This window comes from Rhinoraja longicauda, chromosome 24 (genome assembly GCF_053455715.1).
Source record: "Rhinoraja longicauda isolate Sanriku21f chromosome 24, sRhiLon1.1, whole genome shotgun sequence".
In the NCBI taxonomy this organism is placed as follows: Eukaryota; Metazoa; Chordata; class Chondrichthyes; order Rajiformes; family Arhynchobatidae; genus Rhinoraja; species Rhinoraja longicauda.
In genome coordinates this window covers 14,988,614-15,012,500 of record NC_135976.1, presented here as the reverse complement: position 1 = coordinate 15,012,500, position 23,887 = coordinate 14,988,614, and the positions used below count along the sequence as shown (strand labels likewise).

The 23,887-nt window shown below is 42.7% G+C and overlaps 1 protein-coding gene across 3 annotated transcripts in view; it reads left to right on the top strand.

Annotated features, from left to right (window-relative positions):
- The window catches only part of LOC144605433 (metabotropic glutamate receptor 4-like), an 808,110-nt gene that overhangs the window by 406,419 nt on the left and 377,804 nt on the right, over positions 1-23,887 (top strand). For all 3 annotated transcript variants that reach the window (XM_078420690.1, XM_078420688.1, XM_078420691.1), the window contains exon 6: positions 14,161-14,301. In XM_078420690.1, coding sequence (XP_078276816.1) covers positions 14,161-14,301 — 141 coding nt within the window. The remainder of the gene's footprint in view (positions 1-14,160; positions 14,302-23,887) is intronic.

The following is a 23,887-nucleotide window of genomic DNA, read 5'->3' as shown; positions in this document are numbered from 1 at the left end:
CTATCATATTTGCCTCAATCACCACAGGCCCTTCGGCCCATAATCTCTGTGCCGAGCATGATGCCAAGCCCAACTCTTCTCTGTCTACACATAATCTGTATCCCTCCATCCCTGCATATCTATTTGCCTACCCAAACATCTCCCTTAAATGCCATTATTGTCTTTGTGTCAACCACCACCCTTGACAATGTATTCCAAGCACTCACCACCTTCTGTGAGTAAATGGAGAACATAGAACAGTACAGCATATGTAATGTTTGTGCCAGATATGTTGCTAAATTAAACTAATTCCTTGAGATTAATTTTTTCTAATCACAGTTAACTACTCCGTGATATTAAAATTGCATTCTCAACTCATAATAGCTTCATGCTCGAGTCTATAACCTATCGACTTATTATTGTGGTGGATTATTGGCGAACTTATTATTTTTTTACCAGGATTGTAAGTGTATTTCGTTGTGAAAACAAAAGATGTACATTTTGCATTAAAAAATTGGAAAAGAGGTCACGGATAAAGTGAACCCTCTCGTCCGCGATTCCATAAAAAAAAGCGAATGAATCACTTCATTGGAAGGGACAGAACTGAGAAGCAGTGAAGTAGATTGTTAAACGTGACTGCAGGATAAAACAGTAAAGGAAAATGTGACGAGTTTGGTGGGGAGAGTTCTCGTGGAAGCCAGCAGTGCTTCTTCTACCAAGAACCCACGGTGCACTCAGACCTAATGTGCACAAATGTGACTCATGGCACATGTCACAACAAGTTAAACAAAGACCAGAAAATACATCAGAGTGAAATGAAAATGTTCAGTCAGAAGGCCAAGTGATACGAATCAAGAGAGTGAAGAATGTAAGGGGCGGCACAGTGGCAGAGCTGCTACCTTGCAACGCCAGGGACCCAGGTATATCCCGACTACGAGTGCTGTCTAGTTTAGCTTAGTCTAGTTTGGAGATCCAGCGTGGAAATAGGCCCTTCAGCCCACGCCCACCGAGTCCACGCTGACCAGCGATCCCCGTACACTGGCATTGCCCTACAAACTAGGGAAAACTTAAAATTCGCAATTTTCATCAAAGCCAGTTAATCTACAAACCTGTACTTTGTTGGAGTTAGGGAGGAAGCCGGAGCACCGTACAGAAAACCCATGCGGTCACGGGGAGAACGTACAAACTCCGTGCTGACAGGATCGAGTTTCTGCGTTCTCCTCGTGACCCTGTGGGCTTTCTCCTGGTGCTCTGATTCCCTCCCACATTCCAAAGACATAAAGATTTGTAGGTTAATTGGCTTCTGCAAATTGCCTCTCGTGTGTCGGATGCGAAACTGGGATAACATAGAACTAGTGTACAGGTGATCCTTGGTTGGCGGGGACTTTTTGTCGACACTAATAGTAACTTATTAACTTTATTTATATGCTGTAACTGTAATTCTTTTTTGTGCACAACCCGTAGGCATTGCCACTTTCATTTCACTGCACATCGTGTATGTGTATGTGACAAATAAATTTGACTTGACTTGACTTGACTTGACTTGGTGGGCCAAAGGGCCGGTTTCCATGCTGCATCTCTAAACTAAACTAAACTAAACTGAACAAGACTAAATTAAATGTCTAATTGTCATATGTACTGGCAGCAAGATAATGGAATTCTTACTTGCTGCAGCTTTACAGATTTGTCAATGCAGATAAGTATATAATAATTAATAATGCAATAATTTAATAACTGTAATGGTTGGTAACCATAATAGTGCAAAGCTGAAGTCCACAATGTAACTAAAGACACAGTCCGCAAAAGATCATCGTTGCTGAGCTTAGCACTGCATAGTTGCGCAGTGTTCAAGAGCCTGATGGTTGCTGGGAAGAAGCTGTTCTTGAACCTGGAGGTCACAATCTACAGACTCCTGTACCTTCTTCCTGATGGTAGGAGTGAAATGAGAGTGTGGCCAGGGTAGTGAGGGTTATTGATGATATTGGCTTGCGTTTTGAAGCAGGGCCTATGTTGGACTGAGCAATGTCTACCACTCTCTGTCTATCACTCCTTTGTGAAAGAGATTATTCGAAAAGATTAGCAGACAAAGTTAAATTATGTGATCCTATTGGATAGCATGCAAACCAAAGCTTTTCAGCCTACCTCGAAACACATGACAATAATAAACCTAAACCTAATTCCAAGTGATTTTAAACACAAATTGAATGTTGGTTAGATCCCAATTTGGATACCATGGATGGTTGTGATCTCCATATAAAGCTTCGTTTGAAGAAGTATGTGAAATGTGGATAAAAATAGTCATCCAGAAATTCACCCTTGTTCACCGGTACTAGTTCTGTTATATATTATTCTAACAGCATAGTAATTGAATTTGGTGGAATCAATTCTTGGAAATAACACACATTGTTATGAAGGGGTGCGTAGGATGCATAAGAGAATTGAGCGATGAAGCGAGGTTGAAACAGGCAATGCCATCTACCTTAGAGTAGCAAATGTTAATAGCCCCACCTAATGGAGGTTTTCAAGCAGATAAGTGGTTTTGATGATTGAGATGGAGGAAATTTGTCCCCCCTGGTGACTGGGTCAATAACACATTTTAAATCATTGGCAGAAGATATCGTGGGGGAAATGAGAACAATTTGTTTCTCGCTCTTTGCCTGGAAGGTGGAGAAAAGTGATTCCATAATTTTAAAAGTGTTGTTGAAGTACTTGAGGTTGTAAAACTTCCAGCGGTACACTTTTGCAAAGCTATGGGAAGCAAAGTGGCTTTCTTTCAAAGCCGGGCCAAAATGTTCGGCCAAAGCCGGAAGCAAGCAGGGCCAAAATTTTCTCTCGTACTTTAAGTTTCTTTAAGTCCAAGTGATTTTAAACTCGATCCAGACCTCGATATTTGCATGTTCTGTAGGTGACAGTGTGGGTACCCTGGGTGGGTGAACCCTGATTTGTTGATAGGTTAGACGAGCAATGGAAATTACCCCCAGTGTGGTCAACTGCAAAATAATCATAGCTTGAGCAGATGGGGCATGTCAGAGAATAGAAAGGGACACAAAGGAATAAGGGGAGGAATGAGATTCATGGAATTGCTTTACTTTCATCTCGCTTGCACCCCATAGACTGGATAGTTTTTTTCTGTGTTATAATAGGTAAGTAAATAAGTAAAAAGGACACAAAGTGTTGGAGTAACTCAGCGGGTCAGGCAGCATTTCTGGAAAACATGGATGGGCGAAGTTTCAGGGTGACACCCTTCTTCTTCAGATGAAGCTTGAAGAAGGGTCCCGACCAAACACATCGCCTGTCCATGTTCTCTAGGGATGCTGCCTGACCCGCTGAGTTACTCTAGCGCTTTGTTTATTTTTGGTAATCCAGCAGTTCTTAGTGTCCACAACTAAATGAGTGATTCTGATGGAGTCGAATCTGCAGTTGAAGACTTCATGCTGCGTTGGATCTTGTTGATCATCTGGGAGATGGCGCTTGACTGGCAGGGCTCACCTCATCGTTAAGAATGTGGTTTGAGGGCAGGTTGTTGGTGGGTTCACGAGGCTTGGTGATCTCGACTTGGCAATGCTAAAGCCTCGTTCACCTGAAAGCTGCTATAGATTGTCATGTAACATTGCACATAGATTGTCGCAATGTCCACTCGACTAAATTGCTTCTCAGTTCTCTGAGCTCCAGTACATTGTTATGCAACAGTGTCATGGAGTCATATAGCATTGAAACAGGCCCTTTGGCCCAACTTGCCCGTGCCGCCCAACATGCTCCATCTACTACAGTCCCACCTGCCTGCATTTGTCCCATATCCCTCTAAACATATCCTATCCAGGTACCTGTCCAAATGTTTTTTACGTGATGTGTTGTTTTCTCCAGAGATGCTGCCTGACCTGTTGAGTTATTCCAGAACTTTGTGTCTTTTTGTGTAAACCAACAACTGCACTTCCTTGTTTCTACATAGTTAATGTTAGGATTATTTCAAGAAGGCCAATAAAAGAATTTCTCAACATCCTGCACATTTCATAATCCATGATTGGACTTATTCTATTATCCATCTCTGGCTAACCATCACAGAATACATTTGATCTCAATTACCCATCTCACCTGCAACTAGTCTACAATCTATATTGTAGGGGGGGGAGGGGGGAGGAGAGGGGATGGGGGAGGGGTGTGGGGAAGGTGAAGGGGAGAGGAGGGGGGAGGGAGGAGGGGGGGAGGAGAGGGTGCTGCACCAATGCAGGAGAGGTTTGGGCCCAACGGGTCCACTTATCATATCATATCATATATATACAGCGCGGAAACAGGCCTTTCAGGCCCACCAAGTCCGCGCCGCCCAGCGATCCCCGCACACTAACACTATCCTACACACACTAGGGACAATTTTTTACATTTACCCAGTCAAATTAACCTACATACCCGTACGTCTTTGGAGTGTGGGAGGAAACCGAAGATCTCGGAGAAAACCCACGCAGGTCACGGGGAGAACGTACAAACTCCTTACAGTACAGCACCCATAGTCAGGATCGAACCTGAGTCTCCGGCGCTGCATTCGCTGTAAAGCAGCAACTCTACCGCTGCGCTACCGTGCCGCCCGTACCGTAACTAGACCACTTGGTCTAGTTCAAACTAAATCTAAAGAAAACCAGCACCTCGTTCCATATATCCACCACCCTTTTGTATAACAAAAGGTTGCTCCTCAGGTTCCTATTAAATCTTCCTCCTCAACCCACCTCATCTCAAGTCTGGTTCTTGATTCCCTTCTCTGGGCAAAAGACTACATTTACCCTGTATATTCCTCTCATGATCTTATACACCTCTGTAAGATCATCCCTCATCCTCCTGCGCCCCAAAGAATATAGTCCTAGTCTGCTCAACCTCTCCCTGTAGCTCAGGCCCTTGAGTCCTGGCAACATCCCCATAAATCTTCTCTACATCCTTTCCGGGTTAAATTGTGTAGAAATATACATGTATTCTTGCGCATAACATCTATCACTCAACAGACTCTGCTTTTATGGTTTCAGTTGAAAGATCGCTGCTATGGTTTATCCCTTGGCTTGTCAGCTAGTTGTTATGTGGCATTTTGTAGTCAGATGGAAGTCGTTTTAATCTTTGTGCTGCATTGGAGCTTATGGTGTGCAAGCAATTAGTCACCTATTCGTTTTGAGAGACACAGAGATTTCTCTGTAGCTAGAATATAGATCTGCTCTAAATGGCATTGGTTCATACGATTAGTGCAGTGAAGTGACATATACTGTGGCTTTGGAGCTTAGTAGTGACTGTTTGCTTTCAACTAATTCAGATGTATACAGTTCCAGTTCACAGAAACACCGCATCCTTTGTTGTATCTAAGGCAGGTTGCACTCATGTACTAAGTACTAAGTGCCACAGTGACGCAGCTGGTGTAGCTGCTGCCTCGCAGCACCGGAGACCCGGGTTCGATCCCGACCTCGTGTACTGCCTGTGTGGAATTCGCACGTTCTCCTTGTGACTGCACGGGTTTGGGCGGGTTTGTAGGTAAACTGGCCTCTGTAAATTGCTCCCAGTGTGGAGGGAGTGGATGAGAAAGTGTGATACCATTAAATTAATATAGTTCAGCCATGATTGAATCGAAGAGTAGACGATAGACCGAATGGCCTAATTCTGCTACTATAACTTAGGAACATAAAAGTCAGGCACATGAATAGAAAAGCTTTCGAGGAATATGGGTGAAACAGGAGCAAATAGGACTAGCGTAGATAGGCCATCTTGGTCAGCATGGACAAGTTGGGCTGAAGGGCCTGTTTCTGTGCTCCATGGCTCTAACCCAAATGCAGTGTAACAAGTGACCTACATAAATGAAGCAAAAACAACCCACGTTAGTATTCAATTCTCCTTGCATGAAACTATGACATTCACACAGTTTTGCCAATTACTTGCTGAATCTACATTATGAAATGTTATGGCCCCAGCACCAATTCAATTGGCACACCATTTGTTACATCACGCTAATCAAAACACAAAACTATTCGGTTAGTCTGAAGAAGAGTTCTGGCCCAGAACGTCACCTCCTCCTTTTCTCTGGAGATGCTGCCTGATCTGCTGGGTGACCCCAGCATTTTGTGTCTGTCCTCTGTCTTCTATTAGCCTGCCTCTCTTCGCTCTTCACAAAGACGCTGCCTCCCATATCATGACCATAATAACCTTTGATGCGGACTCACGCCAAATGTCTTTGGAACTCTAATTATAGTTAGCTCTGAACAGCTCACCGCAAATTGAAGAAAGTCAATGGTGTTGTTATATTTAACAGTATAAACATTCACTCATTTGTTAACGCTATGGATTACACTGCCAACTCCATGTCAAGAGTGTTTTATTGTCATATGTCCCAGAGAGAGCGATGAAATTCTTACTTGCAGCAGCTCAACAGAATATGTAAAGATAGTATTGTGTAAACAATATAATAAATGAAAAGAAAAGTTGTGTATATGTAATATGCATTCGCACACGCACTTAAAGCAAACAAACAAACAATATGAGTGCAAAAAGACAAAACCAATGCCCCCAAGTCTATGTCGTTCAGAGCTTATTTGGAAGTTGCAGTGTTAAATATCCTGATGGCTGTAGGGAAGAAGCTGTTCCTGAACCCGGACATTACAGTTTTCAGGTTCTTATACCTTCCCGATAGCAGGTGTGAAATGAGCGTATAGGAATAGGTGACATTTCGGGTCGAGACCCTTCTTCCGACTGACGAAGGATCTCTATCCGATTCCTTTTCTCCAGAGATGGTGCCTGACCTGCTGAGTTACTCTAGCATTTTGTGTCTATCTTCGGTGTAAACCTGCATCTACAGTTCCTTCGTACACAATTGATGAATCATGACTGTTTTGGTAATAGGACTATCACGACATAAAGATGGTAAAGGGACATGGACATGCACCAGCTGGGCATTTAGATTTAGATTTAGAGATACAGTGCGGAAACAGGCCCTTCGGCCCACCGAGTCCGCGCCGCCCAGCGATCCCTGCACATTAACACTATCCTACACACACTAGGGACAATTTTTACATTTACCCAGTCAATTAACCTACATACCTGTATGTCTTTGGAGTGTGGGAGGAAACCGAAGATCTCGGAGAAAACCCACGCAGGTCACGGGGAGAACGTACAAACTCCGTACGGTTCCTTGTTTGATCATGTGTCATTGACTACGGGTGCTTTTTGTATGGAGTTTGTACATTCTCCCTGTGACCGCGTGGGTTTTCTCCAGTGCTCTGGTTCCTCCCACCTTCTAGAAACATGCTTCCCAATTCTGTCACTGGTATCATTCACCCTGCAAGCATTTCAGGCAAATATTGGGTGCTGGACAACATATTCCGCCGCTATTGATAAAGACTTCCTTCAAGGGCCTTTTCTGGGTTTGCAGTTCAAGTTAACCATAAGTAAATCACTCTTAGAAGTACAAACCTAAAGGACAATGGCACTTTAATTAAATTTCTATCTCAATCCAAAAAATGCCTCCAGCCTGTTTATTTCACCATTTTGCCTGATACAAACATTTTAAATGCGAATTCTGAGTAGTTTATCAGAATGCTTTAAATATTTTAACCTAAATTTGTCTGCATGGATATGCAGGATGTGGAAGGACATGGATCATGTACAGGCAGGAGATATTAGTTTAACTTGGCATCATGTTTGGCATGGACATTGTGGTCAATAGTTTTTTTTATTGTCACATATACAGTGAAATTCTTTTTTTTGTGTACAGTTCAGCAACCTATTACTGTATATAAGCACAATCCTACATTAAGTACAAAGTGTATAGAAATAGTTCACTGAGACCGTATGCAAGTGCCGCCAGGTTTTGGCACCATTTTCAAAGTTCAAGTTGCTTTAAGGGACGGCACGGTAGCACAATGGGGCGGAGCGGTAGCGCAGCGTTAGAGTTGCTGCCTTACAACGCCAGAGACCCAGGTCCGATCCTGACTTTGGGTGCTGTCTGTACAAAGTTTGTACATTCACCCTGTGACCATGTGGGTTTTCTCCACGTGCTCTGGATTCCTCCCATAATCCAAAGATGTGCAGGTTTGTAGGCAAATTGGTTTCGGTAAAATTGCAAATCGTCCCTAGTGTGTAGGATAGTGCACAACTAGGTCATTCTGGATACAGGGTGTTCATTGGTCGGAGCGGACTCAGTGGGTCGAAGGGCCCATTTTGGCACAGTATCTCTAAAGTCTAAAGTCCATCTGGTCATGAAGTTCGTTGTCCGAGCAAAATTACAACACCGGCCTGGCCAAACGGAATTTGGGTAGGTGACTCTATCTGGGGAGGTGCGATGGTAAGAAAGCAAATTCATAAACTGTCTGCCCATTTACTTGTTAACCTAAAATATTATTGGGGAGTATTTAGGGTAAAATATTAAATGGAAGGAGAAGCGGGACCTGATATATTTTTTAATTCCTGTTTGCTCCCTCCCATATGGTTGACAAACTTGGATTGTTTTCTTTGGAGCTCCGAAAATTGAGGGGAGACCTGATAGAAGTTTACAAAATAACGACAAACTTGGATAGGATAGACAGTCAGAACCCTTTTTCTCCAGTGTGGAAGTCTCAAAGACTGGAGGGCATAGTTTTAAACTAAATTAAACTAAATTGAGAGGGGCAAAGTTTAAAAGCGATGCACGCTGGTCACTTCATTGATTTTATATTTTGCTGTTTTTGCTGCATTGATTTTAAACATTAAAAGGACTGAATTTATCGTCAATTGTTATTGCTGAGTTTAACAGGAGGGGTGATGGGGGAGATTTAATAGAAACCTGAGGGGTAACCTTTTGTACACAAAGGATGGGTGTATGGAACAAGCTGCCGGTGGAGGTAGTTGAGGCAGGTACTATTGCAACGTTTAAGAAACACTTAGACCTTAGTACATGGATAGGACAGGTTTAGAGGGATATATTGGGCCAAACCCGGGCAGGTTGGACTAGCGTAGGTGGGACATGTTGGTTGGTGTGGGCAAGTTGGGCCGAAGGGCCTGTTTCCACACTGTGTGACTCAAGTAACTGCAAGTTAACAGTAAAAAAGCATATCATTTTGTTAAGTGTTTGCTTGGAATTTCCTGTTACTTGCAAAGCTAATACCCAGCAGATTCAGGGTTTTACAAGAATAAACTGGCTGATGTGTTTCAGTGGCACATCTAATTAGGGATAGTGTTCATGTAAAGGTAGAGGATAATCTAATATTCATGATATTGGAATGCATATAGTGGTATACAGCATTGCCTCAAGAACTGCTCAAATTAATCTTTTAACACTTGAATCTTGACAGTTCATAATACACAATCTTTTAAAATAATTTTATAATATTCCGCTTTCTGGGAATATTATTTATTGGCCCCCTAAATATTTCATTGTATTAGATCATAGTAACTAGAATAATATTATGGGACTCTTTAAAGCTGAAAGGCACAGAGGAGTCAATGTTTTACATATGACTGGTTATCAAGATCAGGGAATAATGCATGAATAAAAGAGGCACAGAGACACAGAGAACAAATTGCCATTGGATCCTCTTTGATTCACTATAATTGCAGATGTCCCCAAAAATAAGAATATGAAGTATGCCTGACTATTAAATAAGACTAAAAGTCAATAAAAAGTCAAGAACCACCGTAGATTTTGTAATTTTAGATCATGATGTGATTTGGGGACTTGGGAAGAAGCCTGTTGCAAGCAGACGGGTGTTGAATTGATTCTGACACCTGAAAAGCAAAATGTAGCACATAGCTGAGAACGTGGGGGGGGGTTGGGGGGGAGGGGAGGTACGCCGAGAACGAAGAGGGACCTGGTGGGTTATGGACGGCACGTAGGGGTGGGGGGGCTGCCACGTGCGGTGGCAGGCAGTGGATGGGACAGTGGCAGGGGAAGGGGGTGAGGGGAGAGGGGAGCATGGGAGCGGGGGAGGGGGGAGAGGGGGAGGGGGAGGGGGGAGAGGGGGAGGGGAGGGGGAAAGGGGAGGGGGAGGAGAGGGGAGGGGAGCTGGAGGATGGGGAGGAGAGGGTGCTGCACCAATGTAGGAGAGGTTTGGGCCCAATGGGTCCACTTGGTTTGGTAATGCTCCAAATGTGGCCTAACCTAAGTCCTCTAAATTTGCATCATAACTTCTTGACTCTTAAATTCAAGCTGAATATAATAATAATTATTATTATTAATAATTATAGAATGGCTGTATATATTTAGGTCGAGTATTACACATTTATACAGCCAAATAATATTCATATCATTCTTTTCCCTTAAAAATATATTTTCATTAAAACTATGTATAAATATCAAATTGCCGTACACACTTTGATGTAGTATTATACACTTATACGGCTATTTAATAATCATGCATAGGTTTCCCTTAAGTATATGCACACGTGTCAAAATGGTGCGAGAGTTTGGCGATTCATTGCATGCTGGGCTCAAACAAAGATCTATTATCATCCAATACTATTATTCCCCTCTTCTAAATCTCTAATCCAACTGTGAATCTACCGGTGTATCGGAAACATAGAAACATAGAAAATAGGTGCAGGAGTAGGCCATTCGGCCCTTCGAGCCTGCACCGCCATTCAATATGATCATGGCTGATCATCCAGCTCAGTAGCCTGTACCTGCCTTCTCTCCATACCCCCTGATCCCTTTAGCTAAAAGGGCCACATCTAACTCCCTCTTAAATATAGCCAATGAACTGGCCTCAACTACCTTCTGTGGCAGAGAATTCCACAGACTCACCACTCTCTGTGTGAAGAAATGTTTTCTCATCTCGGTCCTAAAAGACTTCCCCCTTATCCTTAAGCTGTGACCCCTGGTTCTGGACTCCCCCAACATCGGGAACAATCTTCCCGCATCTAGCCTCTCCAACCCCTTAAGAATTTTATTTGTTTCTATAAGATCCCCCCTCAGTCTTCTAAATTCCAGCGAGTACAAGCCCAGTCTATCCAGTCTTTCCTCATATGAAAGTCCCGCCATCCCAGGGATGAATCTGGTGAACCTTCTCTGTACTCCCTCTAAGGCAAGAACGTCTTTCCTCAGGTTAGGAGACCAAAACTGCACACAATACTCCAGGTGCGGTCTCACCAAGGCCCTGTACAACTGCAGCAGAACCTCCCTGCTCCTAAACTCAAATCCTCTTGCTATGAATGCCAACATACCATTCGCTTTCTTCACTGCCTGCTGCACCTGCATGCTTGCTTTCAATGACTGGTGCACCATGACACCCAGGTCACGTTGCATCTCCCCTTCTCCCAATCAGTCACCATTCAGGTAATACTCTGCTTTCCTGTTCTTGCCGCCAAAGTGGATAACCTCACATTTATCCACATTATATTGCATCTGCCATGCATTTGCCCACACGCCTAATCTATCCAAGTCACTCTGCAGCCTCCTAGCATCCTCCTCGCAGCTAACACTGCCACCCAGCTTCGTGTCATCCGCAAACTTAGAGATGTTGCATTCAATTCCCTCGTCCAAATCATTAATATACACTGTAAATAACTGGGGTCCCAGCACTGAGCCTTGCGGTACCCCACTAGTCACTGCCTGCCATTCCGAAAAGGACCCGTTTATTCCTACTCTTTGCTTCCTGTCCGCCAACCAATTTTCTATCCACCTCAACACTGAACCCTCAATACCGTGTGCTTTAAGTTTGTACACCAATCTCCTATGTGGGACCTTGTCGAAGGCCTTCTGAAAGTCCAGATATAACACATCGACTGGTTCTCCCTTATCCACTCTACTAGTTACATCCTCGAAAAATTCTATAAGATTCGTCAGACATGATTTGCCTTTGGTAAATCCATGCTGACTTTGTCCGATGATTTCACCACTTTCCAAATGTGATGCTATCACATCTTTAATAACTGACTCTAGCATTTTCCCCACTACCGATGTTAGGCTAACAGGTCTATAATTCCCCGTTTTCTCTCTCCCTCCCTTTTTAAAAAGTGGGGTTACATTAGCTACCCTCCAGTCCTCAGGAACTACTCCAGAATCTAAAGAGTTTTGAAAAATTATCACTAATGCATCCACTATTTCTGAAGCTACTTCCTTAAGCACTCTGGGATGCAGCCTATCTGGCCCTGGGGATTTATCTGCCTTTAATCCATTTAATTTACCTAACACCACTTCCCGACTAACCTGGATTTCCCTCAGTTCCTCTATCTCATTAGACCTTCTTCAGAAGGTTCTCGACCTGAAATGTCACCTATTCATTTTCTCCAGAAATGCTGCCTGACCCACTGAGTTACTCCAGCATTTTGTGTGCAAATCTATCAACTGTAAATTATATTTAGCACACTGGTATATCTCTCACCATTCTACCTGTTTCATTTGTGTCTTGTTTGATTGTATTTATGTATAGTGTTATCTGCTTTGACTGGATAGCACACAAACAAAAGCTTTTCACTGTACCTTGGGACATGTGACAATAATGTCAATAACGAAGGTATTTATTCACAAAATGCTGGAGTAACTCAGCAGGTCAGGCAGCATCTCAGGAGAGAAGGAATGGGTGACGTTTCAGGTCGAGACCCTTCTTCAGACTGATCCGTTTCGGGTCGAGACCCTTCTTCAGACTGATGAAGGGTCTCGACCCGAAACGTCACCCATTCCTTCTCTCCTGAGATGCTGCCTGACCTGCTGAGTTACTACAGCATTTTGTGAATAAATACCTTTGATTTGTACCAGCATCTGCAGTTATTTTCTTATACATAATGTCAATAACAGTCAATACCAAGTTCAGAGAGCTAGATTGCTATCATAGTTCATCTCTGTCAGCTATCTTACACCATTATATAATCAGTCTACTTTTTTTTCATTTAATTCTCGTCTGGGTGAACCAGACAACACCAAACCTGCTGTAGTTGCTGTACTTGGTGAAGAAGGCTGTCAAAGTATGAATGGGATATCGATTAACTATAGAAATGGGTGGAAAACTGGCAGTTGGAGTTTAATCTGAGCAAGTGTGAGCTTTGGGAGGTCCAATGCAAGGTGAAGTATAAAGATGACAAGACCCTGAAATGCATTGATGTGCAGAGGGATATTGGGGTCCAGGAACATAGCTCCCTGAAAGTGGCAAAACACGTGGAAAGGGTGGTACAGAAGGCATGTGGTGCCCACTTTCATCAGTCGGGGCATTGAACATAAGATTCAGGAAGTCATGATGCAGCTCTATAAGGCCTCTTTTGGACCATTGTGAGCAATTCTGATCACCTCATTGCAGGAAGAATGGGGTGGCTTTGGGGAGGGTGCAGTGGAGGTTTACCAGACTGCTGATAAAGTTTTCTCTGAAATGTCAGACGTTGAGGGAAATTGTGGGAAACCCGATAGAAAGTATATAAAAGTAGCTATAAAATGTTGAGAGAGTAGACAAGGTAGACAGTCAGAACCTGTTTCCCAGGCTAGGAATGTCAAAGACTCGGGGGCATAGCATTAAGGTGTGAGGGGCAGAGTTTAAAGGAGATGTGCAGGACAGGTGTTTTTACACAGCGGGTGGTGGGTGCGTGGAACCCGCTGCTGGGGATAGTGGTGGATGCCGATAAGACATTGGCATTTAAGAGACTTTTAGACAGGCGCATGAAGAGGGAGGGAATTTTTTTAGATTTTTAGATTTAGAGATACAGCGCGGAAACAGGCCCTTCGGCCCACCGAGCCCGCGCCGCCCAGCGATCCCCGCACATTAACACTATCCTACATACACTAGGGACGATTTTTACATTTTACCCAGCCAATTAACCTACATACCTGTACGTCTTTGGAGTGTGGGAGGAAACCGAAGATCTCGGAGAAAACCCAAGCAGGTCACGGGGAGAACATACAAACTCCGTACAGACGGCGCCCGTAGTCAGGATCGAACCTGAGTCTCCGGCGCTGCATTCGCTGTAAGGCAGCAACTCTACCGCTGCGCCACCGTGCCGCAGAATGAAGGGATTCTGGACAGGCAGACCAATTTCCCTCTGGGGATGAATAAGGTTTATCGTATTGTATCGTATCGTAGATCACATGCAGGCAGAGGAAATTAGTTTAGCCTGGCACCATGTTTGATGCAGACATTGTGGGCCAAAGGGCCTATTCCTGTGCTGTATTTATTTGTTATGTGTCTTTGTTCTAATTAATTGTTTCTCACCGTTGTTCATGGATTATGAGCAACAAGAACGACTAATGAACATTTTATTTTGCAGGGTTCGATCGTTATTTCATGAGCCGCACTCTGGAGAATAACAGAAGAAACATTTGGTTCGCAGAGTTTTGGGAAGCAAACTTCAACTGCAAGCTGAGCCGGCATGGATTTAAACGAGGAAGCCACGTGAAAAAGTGTACAGGTACCATGACACCATTTATCCATCTTCTCGACTCCGCCATGTTTATATGTTTCCCCCTCAGCTCTGATATTTCTTTTCATCCTGAAGTTCCACACTCTCGCGGTGAATGTCTCCAGAAAAACTCATCAGTAAAATACAAATATTATCCAAAATCAGCAGGCTCCTGCTCATAAATAAAATGAGCTGTTGATGAGAGAATTATTCAGTGTTTAATTTAGCATGGGATATGTGTAAAGAAAAGAGACTTTTGCAGTTTTATTTTTAAAAACTGAGAAAGGAGATGACTTGATGTCACTGTGTGTTCACAATGAGAAAAGGTTGTTCTCATTCTTCCATTTGTGCTTTGTCATTTAATCAGTGAGATGGCCAACAGTATAACATACTTCAAAAATTACAGTTAAGAACAATTCCGTCGGGAGTAAATTCGCAATTTGGAATCATTTTCTTTGCCAGAAAATCGAAGTTGCTGTAAATCAAGAATGTCACAAGAAAAAGAACCGTGGACATTAAAGACTTTTGCATGCGATCTCAGTGGAATATTTCTATGTTCTTTGTACTTTCGGGGATTGTGCTTTGGTATGGCAATACTTTACTGAATGGTATGAGAGGGTTAGATAGAGCTCTTAAGGATAACGGAGTCAGGGGGTATGGGGAGTGGGCAGGAACGGGGTACTGATTGTGGATGATCAGCCATGATCACATTGAATGGCGGTGCTGGCTCGAGGGGCCGAATGGCCTACTCCTGCACCTATTGTCCATTGTCTATTGTCTATTGCCAAGAAATAATTTTACTGTACGTCTGTACACGTGATAGTAAAGAACCATTGAACACTTATTTCCACAGAAAACTTATTGCTCGTTATAGTTTCTGTGGACAAAGTGTGTCTAATCAACAAATTCCAAGCCACCCAGGCTTTTAGTTATTTATCTTCTTGAATTGGTCATGCATTAAACAATTCTCCTGGCTCAGTTTTGCTTAATCCCTGGTTACCTTGATACCATTCAATGGAGCACCTCCTTCTTTTACATTTTTTCATTTTAAATTCACAGTCATCAATAATTCCGTTTCTTCTTTTTTTTAGAGTCATGGAGTCCTACAGCTTAGAACAGGCCCTTCTGCCCAACTTGCCCACACCGGCAAACATGGCCCTTAACCTCTAAACCTGTCCTATCCATGTACCTATCTAAATGTTTCTTAAACGTTGCGATAGTACCAGCCTCAACTACCTCTTCCGGCAGCTCATTCCAGACACCCATCACCCTTTGTGTGATAAAATTACCGCTCAAGTTCCTATTAAATCTTTCCCTCCCACACCTTAAACCTATGTCCTCTATGCTTCCTAAACTACCAAGCGTCAATAACGTGACCACATAATTTGCCAGACTTTGTGTATATAATTTGTCTGACTTTATCTCCTGACACTTTTGTACAAAAACACCATGGGCTACATTGGTTTTATTTTATCTTTATTTATAAATGGTCACATCATTGTAGAGTTTTATTGGTATAACAGAAAGCAACAAAGCAAATCTAATAGGTTAATATTATCCCAAAGGCATTTTCTTTAAATCTATGTGCACTGTGTTAATCTCACAGAGAGGTTGTTGCTTTAACTTCCTGGCCTGAAGATATACTTGACTTGCACTGATGAAAACAATAGCCTTTTTGCTTTATGGTTGAACTGTTATTCGTGCGACTATGTTAGATACAAGCATGTGTAAGAAGGAGCTGCAGATGCTGGTTTAAACCGAAGATATTCACAAAAAGCTGGAGTAACTCAGCGGGACAGGCAGCATCTCTGGAGAGAAGGAATGGGGTGATGTTTTGGGTCGAGAGGGTCTCAACCCAAATGCATGCATTCAAGAGAGAGCTGGATAGCGGAGTCAGGGGGTATGGGGAGAAGGCAGGAACGGGGTACTGATTGAGAATGATCAGCCATGATCACATTGAATGGCGGTGCTGGCTCGAAGGGCCGAATGGCCTCCTCCTGCACCTATTGTCTATTGTCTATTGTCTAACCCGAAACGCCACCCATTCCTTCTCTCCAGAGATGCTGCCTGTCCCACTGAGATACTCCAGCTTTTTGTGTCTATTTCAGACACAAGCTTAATGCACTTTGATAAAAATTATGTTCTAAAGGCCTTCTTTGCGTCAGATTTTTCTGACCATTTGTTCCATTGCTCTTGTTTTCACAAAACCTGGTCTAGGTCAATGTATCTGTCTCAGTCTAAAATGTTGTTCTTTCCCGTAAACAGTCACCATACCTCATTCAAATACGAGAGAACCTTACCGTGTTCCTTAATGGAATATCTGGAGCATGAAATCATCTAAATGGGTTTTAACATAGAGGAACATAATAGAATATGAATAATTTAGGAAGAGTGAACATCGATATTTATACCAAAGAGAAACAGTAACTAAATAAGGAAGCGTGTAAGAAGGTACTGCATAAGGTGGTTTACACCGAGGAGGGTTTGGGGAGAAGGCAGGAGAATGGGGTTAAGAGGGGTAGATAGATTAGCCATGATTGAATGGCGGAGTAGACTTCATGGGCCGAATGGCCCAATTCTACTCCGATCACTTACGACCTAAGATGGACGCAAAATGCTGGAGTAACTCAGTGGGTCACGCAGTATCTCTGGAGAAAAGGAATAGGTGACCTTTTGTGTTGAGACCCTTCATCAACTAAATAAGGAAGTTCTCTTTTTAATGTGCAAAGAAAAACTCACACCTGAATATCTATACTATTTACATGTAAAAGTTAACGTTTTATTGAGACTTGTGCTGTCAACCAACAAGGATAAAGAATGCGATGGAGGGGTAGCAAATATTTGTTCCACGGATTTAGTGGTCTTGGGTATTTGAAACTTACTTTGCATTTTATTTTAATTCTTTAATATTAACCAACCTTCTACTTCCACACATAATCTATTTTGCCTTTTGATTTAAAATATTCAAAATGTTATTTACATTTCATATATCATTTATTTATGACTTACTAATATACTTTTTTTTGAGGAGAAAAATCTTGCCATGGTTTCCACAGGGTAGCACAGTGGTGCAATGAGTAGAACCAATGCTTCACAGCGCCAGAGACCCGGGTTTGATCCTGACCTTGGGTGCTGTCCGTGTGGAGTTTGCACGCTCTCCCTGTGACTGCGTGAGTTTCCTCCGGGTGCTCCGGTTTCCTCCCACATCTCAAGATGTGCAGCATGTTCAGGCCTCTGTAAAATAATCCCCTAGTGTGCAGGGAGTGAATGTGAAAGAGGAATAACATAGTGTGAACGCATGATCGATGGTCAGCATCGACTCATTGGGCTGAAGGGTTGTATTTTTCTAGCGTACTGATCAGTTTAGCTTTTTTTAGTTTTGTTTATTATTGTCACACGTACCGAGGTGCAGTGAAAAGCTTTTTCTCGCATGTGATCCAGTCAGCAAAAAAAAAAAAAAAAGAGATACTCGATTGACACTAGTCACACTTGCCTGCATTTGGCCCATATCACTGAAATCCATTATTATCCGTGTACCTTTCCAAGAGTCTTTTAAATGCTATTATTGTACTTGCCTCAACCGTCCTCTCTGGCAACTTATTCCACATATCCACCACCACTCTGATGAAAAAATTGCCCCTCAGGTTCCTATTAAATCATGCCCCTCTCACCTTAAACCTCTGTTGATTCTCCTACCCTGGGTAAAAATCTCTGTGCATTCACCCTATCTACTCCCCTTATGTTTATATAAGATCATCTATATTGTCTCCATCACCTTTTAGCCTCCTGCGCTCCACGGAATTAAGTCCTAGCTTGCCCAACTTCTCCCACTGGCTCTCGCCCTGAAGTCCTGGCATCATCCTCCAAAATCTTCTCTGCACTCTTTCCGGCATAATGACGTTCTTCCTACAGTAGGAAAAAGAAAAGAGAAAGTTCATTTTGCAGCCGTCAATAGATTGTTGTGGGCTGCTTCCTCCTCAGTGTGAAGCACTGTCATTTCAATGATGACTGCAAATACTTTAGTTTCGTTTATACAGCGCAGAAGCAGGCCATTCGGCCCACCAAGGCCGTGCCGACCCGTGATCCCATATACCAGCACTATCCTACACACTAGAGACAATTTACAATATTTCCCGAAGCCAATTAACTTCCAAACCTGCACGTCTTTGGAGAGTGGGAGGAAACCGGAGCACCCGGAGAAAACCCACGCGGTCACAGGGAGAACGTGCAAACTCCAGACAGAGGAGTGCCAGAGATTTATGTTCGATTCTTACCTCGTGGAGTTTGCATGTTCTCCCTGTGACCGTGTGGGTTTCCTATTGGTGCTCAGATGCCTTCCCACATCTGAAAAGTCATGTAGGTCTGTAGGTTAATTGGCCTGTGTAAAATTGCTCCTGGTGTGTATGGTGTGTAGGAAGTGGACTGTAGTCGCTGTAAGGCAGCAGCAACCCTATCGCTGTGCCACTGTACCATCGCATCGATTCAGGATTCCTAATAATTTGCACCAAACTATTAAAGAAAAATGACTGGAAACAAGTTAATATATAAAACCCATTGCTCCTTAGAAGTAGACACTATACCTTCTTACCTATCTCTACCTCCCCTTGTCCGTTCCTTGCTAGTTAATTAATAGACACATTGACAGTCATGGGAACTTCGTTAACTGCTCGTCATCTTGATCTATTATAGTGATAGTCAGTCAGCATTATGTTTTATTTTGACGAGCTAGCATTCCATGCTTCATAAAGCAATTCTGAAAGACTGGCTCCGTGGTATTGGAATGCTTGATTTGCATTACTTTGGTTAAGGGACGAACTACAGTGAAATACTAATTAATGATTGTTCAAGGAAGTGGCATCTTGGTAATTGTGTATGCAAGGGTGAATCAGTTCACTTACATTTGAGCACATGTCAAGATTTATCTGTATTCAGTGACTTGTTTTACAAATGAAGACAAAGAACAGATTCAGTGATGGATGAAAATGTGCATTTTCTCAAGGCAGATAAATATGAAGTTGTCTCTTTGGACAGAAAGGATTGATTTGAGAATTATTTAAATTGTGGAGGGATAGAAGTGCAGGTCCAAAAGGATTAGAAAGACAGGGGCACATATTTTACTTTAGTTTAATTTAGAGATACAGCATGGAAACAGGCCTTAACCCGAAACATTACCCATTATTTTTCTCCAGAGATGCTGCCTAACCCACTGAGTTACTCTAGACCTTCCGGCCCATTGAGTCCACGCTGACCATCGATTCTCCGTTCACACCAGTTCTATTTTATCCCACTTTCTCATCCATTTCTGACACACTAGGAGCAATTTTACACAGGCCAATTAACCTACAGACCTACATGACTTTTCAGATGTGGGAAGACATCTGAGCACCAAGAGGAAACCCACACGGTCACAGGGAGAACATGCAAACTCCACGAGGTAAGAATTGAACACGAATCTCTGGCACTGTGAGACAGCAGCTCTGCCAGATGCGGCACTGTTCCTGAAAGCTGATTTACCTTTCAGTGGTCTATGTCCAGTCTCGCATTCCATTCTTTATCACTTAGTTTGTCCCAAATTTAACATTAGCAATTGAGCAAGCCTGACTTGCTGTTTGCAACACAGAGTTTCAAGCAGTTATCATACTAACATGAATGTGTGTGTCCAAAAATTAACTCTGGTGCTGTGAGGCAGTGGCACAGCTAGTAGAGCCATTGTTGTACAGCGCCAGAGACCCAGGTTCAATCCTAACCTCGGGTGCTGTCTGTGTGGAGTTTGTATGTTCTCCCTGTCTCCCGGGTGCTCCAGTTTCCTTCTGTATCCCAAAGACGGGCAGGTTTGCAGGTTAATTGGCCTCTGTAAATCGCCCCTAGTGTGCAGGGAATGGATGAGAAAGTGGGATGATGTACAACAAGTGTGAATAGATGATGGTGTCGACTCTGTGGACCAAAGGGCCTATTTTCCATGCTGTGTCTCTAAACTAAACTAAACTAAACTAAACTAAACTAAGAACCAGTATGAATGGGTGATCGATGGTTGATGCAGACTCAGTTGGTCCGAGGGGCCTATTTCCACACTGCATCTCTAAACTAAACTAAACTAAGAACTAGTCTGAATGGGTAATTGATGGTCAGCGTGGACTCGGTGGGCCAAAGGTCCTATTTGCAAACTGTATCATTAAACTAAACTAGACTAAGAACTAATGTGAATTGGTGATTGATGATCAAAGTGGTCTCAGTGCACCAAAGGGCCTGTTCCCATGCTGTATCGCTAAAGTAAATCTCTAAACTAAACTTGTGGTGGACATGGCTCTATTTCTAGACCACACCAACCTTCATTGATTTTCTCTGTTTCCCCGTCAATAGTTTGAGATCCTCGGCTAAAACATTCCCTAATTCTATAAACCTCAGGGAATACTACCCCAGCTTGTGTAATTTCACAATTGGATTCCAGCTATAAGTTTGCTCATTCGTGCTCCTCTCAGGCCAAAGGCAATGTTCTTGTACAAATGTATATTGTCCAGACCAACTCTCTGGTGTTTGTTAACCAGGACTTTCTATGGTGATAGCATAGCTATTTGTCTCTTGGATTCTAGTTGTCAGAACATAAAGGTCTAATTTGCAATAGCCATTTTAATTGATTGTCTATTTTGCATCCAAAATATATAACGTTTTCCTACACAGATTTTTAAGCATCTTTTAATTTTACAACTTCAAGCTTTTCATCATTTTGAAAAGATTTTTTTCTTTTTAGCTCCAGAGTGGATGGGCCTTAGATTTGTCTGCATTGCAATCCACATGCTAGAGTTTTGCCCATTTACCTCCAGATCCATTAGACTTTGGATTTTAGAGATACAGCGCGGAAACAGGCCCTTCGGCCCACCGAGCCTGCGCCAGCCAGCGATCATCCCGTATACTAGCAGTATCCTACACACTAGGGATAACTTACAGAAGGCAGCTAACCTACAGATCTGCACGTCCTTGGAGTGTGGGGGGAAACCGGAACACCCAGAGAAAACCCACGCGGTCACAGGGAGAACGTACAAACTCCGCACAGACAGCACCCGTAGACAGGATGGAACCTGGTCTCTGGGCGCCATGTGGCAGCAACTCGACCGCTGCGCCATCGTGCCTCCCCATTAATAGCTGCAATTTTAACAACTGTCTACACTGATTTCAAAGCAGCCTACCATTGTGTCATCTGGGAAAGTTTGGCCTTCTGGTCCATCATAACTGATTGTTAAGCTCCATTAATTATTGTGGTATATGGTTAAAACCCCAACACCGATCCTCAAGGGATATCACCTGTCTTGTCCAATCAGTTTCAATGTTCTCTCTTTATCTTTACACCCCGTCTCTTCCTGCTTAACTTACTCTCTAATTAGGTCAATGACTTGCCTTCGTTTGCATGAGTTTTAACTTTAGTCATTAACAGTGTCAAATGCTATCTGAGAGTCGGCATGAATAACAATCAAAGTCATTCCCCTGACCATTACTTTCATCAACTCTTTAAAGTTTTCAAACACATTCTTCAACATGGCTTCCTCTTTGCAAATCTATGTTGGTTTTCTCTTAAAAATGTTTCAAAATTAAGACAAAGGGCTCTCAAAGTATACACCGGGATATAGATCGGCTACAGAAAAGGGCGGAAAAATGTCAGATGGCATTTAACCCGAGCAAGTGTGAGGTGTTGCACTTTGAGAGGTCAAATATAAGGGGAAAATATACATTTAATGGCACAGCCCTTAACAGCATTGATGTACAGAGAGATCTTGGCATCCAAGTCCATAATTCCCTGAAAATAGCAACATGAACAGACAGAGTGGTAAACAAGGCAAATGGTATGCTTGCTTTCATAGGTCAGGCCATTAAGTATAAGAAACACAAAGTCATGATACAGCTTTATAGGACTTTGGTCAGGCTGCATATGGAATGTTGTATGCAGTTCTGGTCACCCCATTACAGCAAGCTTTGCAAAAGGTGCAGAGGAGGTTTTACCAGAATGATGCCTACATTAGGGGATATTAGCTGCAGGGAGAGATTGGACCAACCTAGATCGTGTTCTCTGCAGTTGTAGGGAGACCTGACAGAAGTATATACAATTATGAGAGGCATAGGTAGGGTAGACAGCTTCCAGAATGGAAAAGTAAAATGCTAGAGTGCATAGCTTTAAGGGGCAAGGTTTAAAGGAGATGTGCGTGGTAGGTTTTTTATGCAGAGGATGGTGAGTGCCTGGAACATACTACTGGACTAATGGTTGAAGCAGATACGTTAGTGGCATTTAAGATGCTTTTGGATAGGCACATGCAGGAAATGAAGGGATATGGGTTAATTGCAGGAGCATTACTGATGGTCTTGGCACCATGTTTGGCACAGACATTGTGGACCTGTTCTTGTTCTGTACTGTTCGATGCTCCATGTTCTAAAACATTTGATCACTCCTCTCTTAATTATAGACCTCAGTAACATTCTGATACAAGATGAATACTGGCCTATCATTTCCCTGGTTTCCCTTCTCTAAATTATGGAATTGTATGAAATGTTTATAAATCTAAAGGGACGGATTCTAACTCGGAGAAAGTTGGAAATCATTAACTCCCATTAAACTCTTGGGATGGAAACCATCTTTGAGTCATCGAGTGATATAACATGGAGGCAGACTCCATGGTCAACAAAGCTTCATCAACCTAATCTTACATTAATCCCGTGTTTAATTCATTCCACATTCCTAGCATCTCCCTCTGGATTCCATCGTCCATCCATAGCGCTGGATGACCAAGTGATGCAGCTGGTCCAGCATAGGCCCAGACACCCAGGTTCGACCCTGACCTCTGGGGTACATTCTCCTTATGACCATATGAGTTTCCTTCGGGTGCTTTGGTTTCCTCCCACATCCCGAAGACGTGCGTTTGTAGGTTATTTGGCATTTGCAAATTGACTCTATTGTGTAGGGAGTGGATACAAAAGTGTCAAAATAAGTTATTTAATTACTCATTAGTAAATCTATCCCCTCATTGGATGCTAATTAGTGTTGCTAATCAGAAAATTATCCTTAATATTCTCAAAAATAAATCAGCCCTTTTTTTTCCTTATCTTTTTATCCCAGTTCCGTGTTGCCCGAAAGGTTAGTATGTTCAATGGTGAACTATGAACATTTGCACATATAATCATAGTAAATTTGGGATTTTGGCACAGACCTTTGCAAACATAAAAGTTCTGATCTTTGTTGATAAGAGTCCATCTATTAATCTGTCACTAAGCAAAGGCATTAGACTTAATGGTGAACAAGATGGTATTACCCAGTAGAGATCATGGTCATAGATCCTGACTCCTACAAATGTATTTTGGTAGAAACAACGTCCCGCCCCCCTGACATCAGTCTGAAGAAGTGTCTCGACCCGAAACGTCACCCATTCCTTCTCTCCCGAGATGCTGCCTGACCTGCTGAGTTACTCCAGCATTTTGTGAATAAATACCTTCGATTTGTACCAGCATCTGCAGTTATTTTCGTATAGGAAATATAGATGGTGGCTAACATACGAAAGGGCACAAAATGCTGGAGTAAAACCCCTGTCCCACTTAGGCAATTTTTTAGGCGACT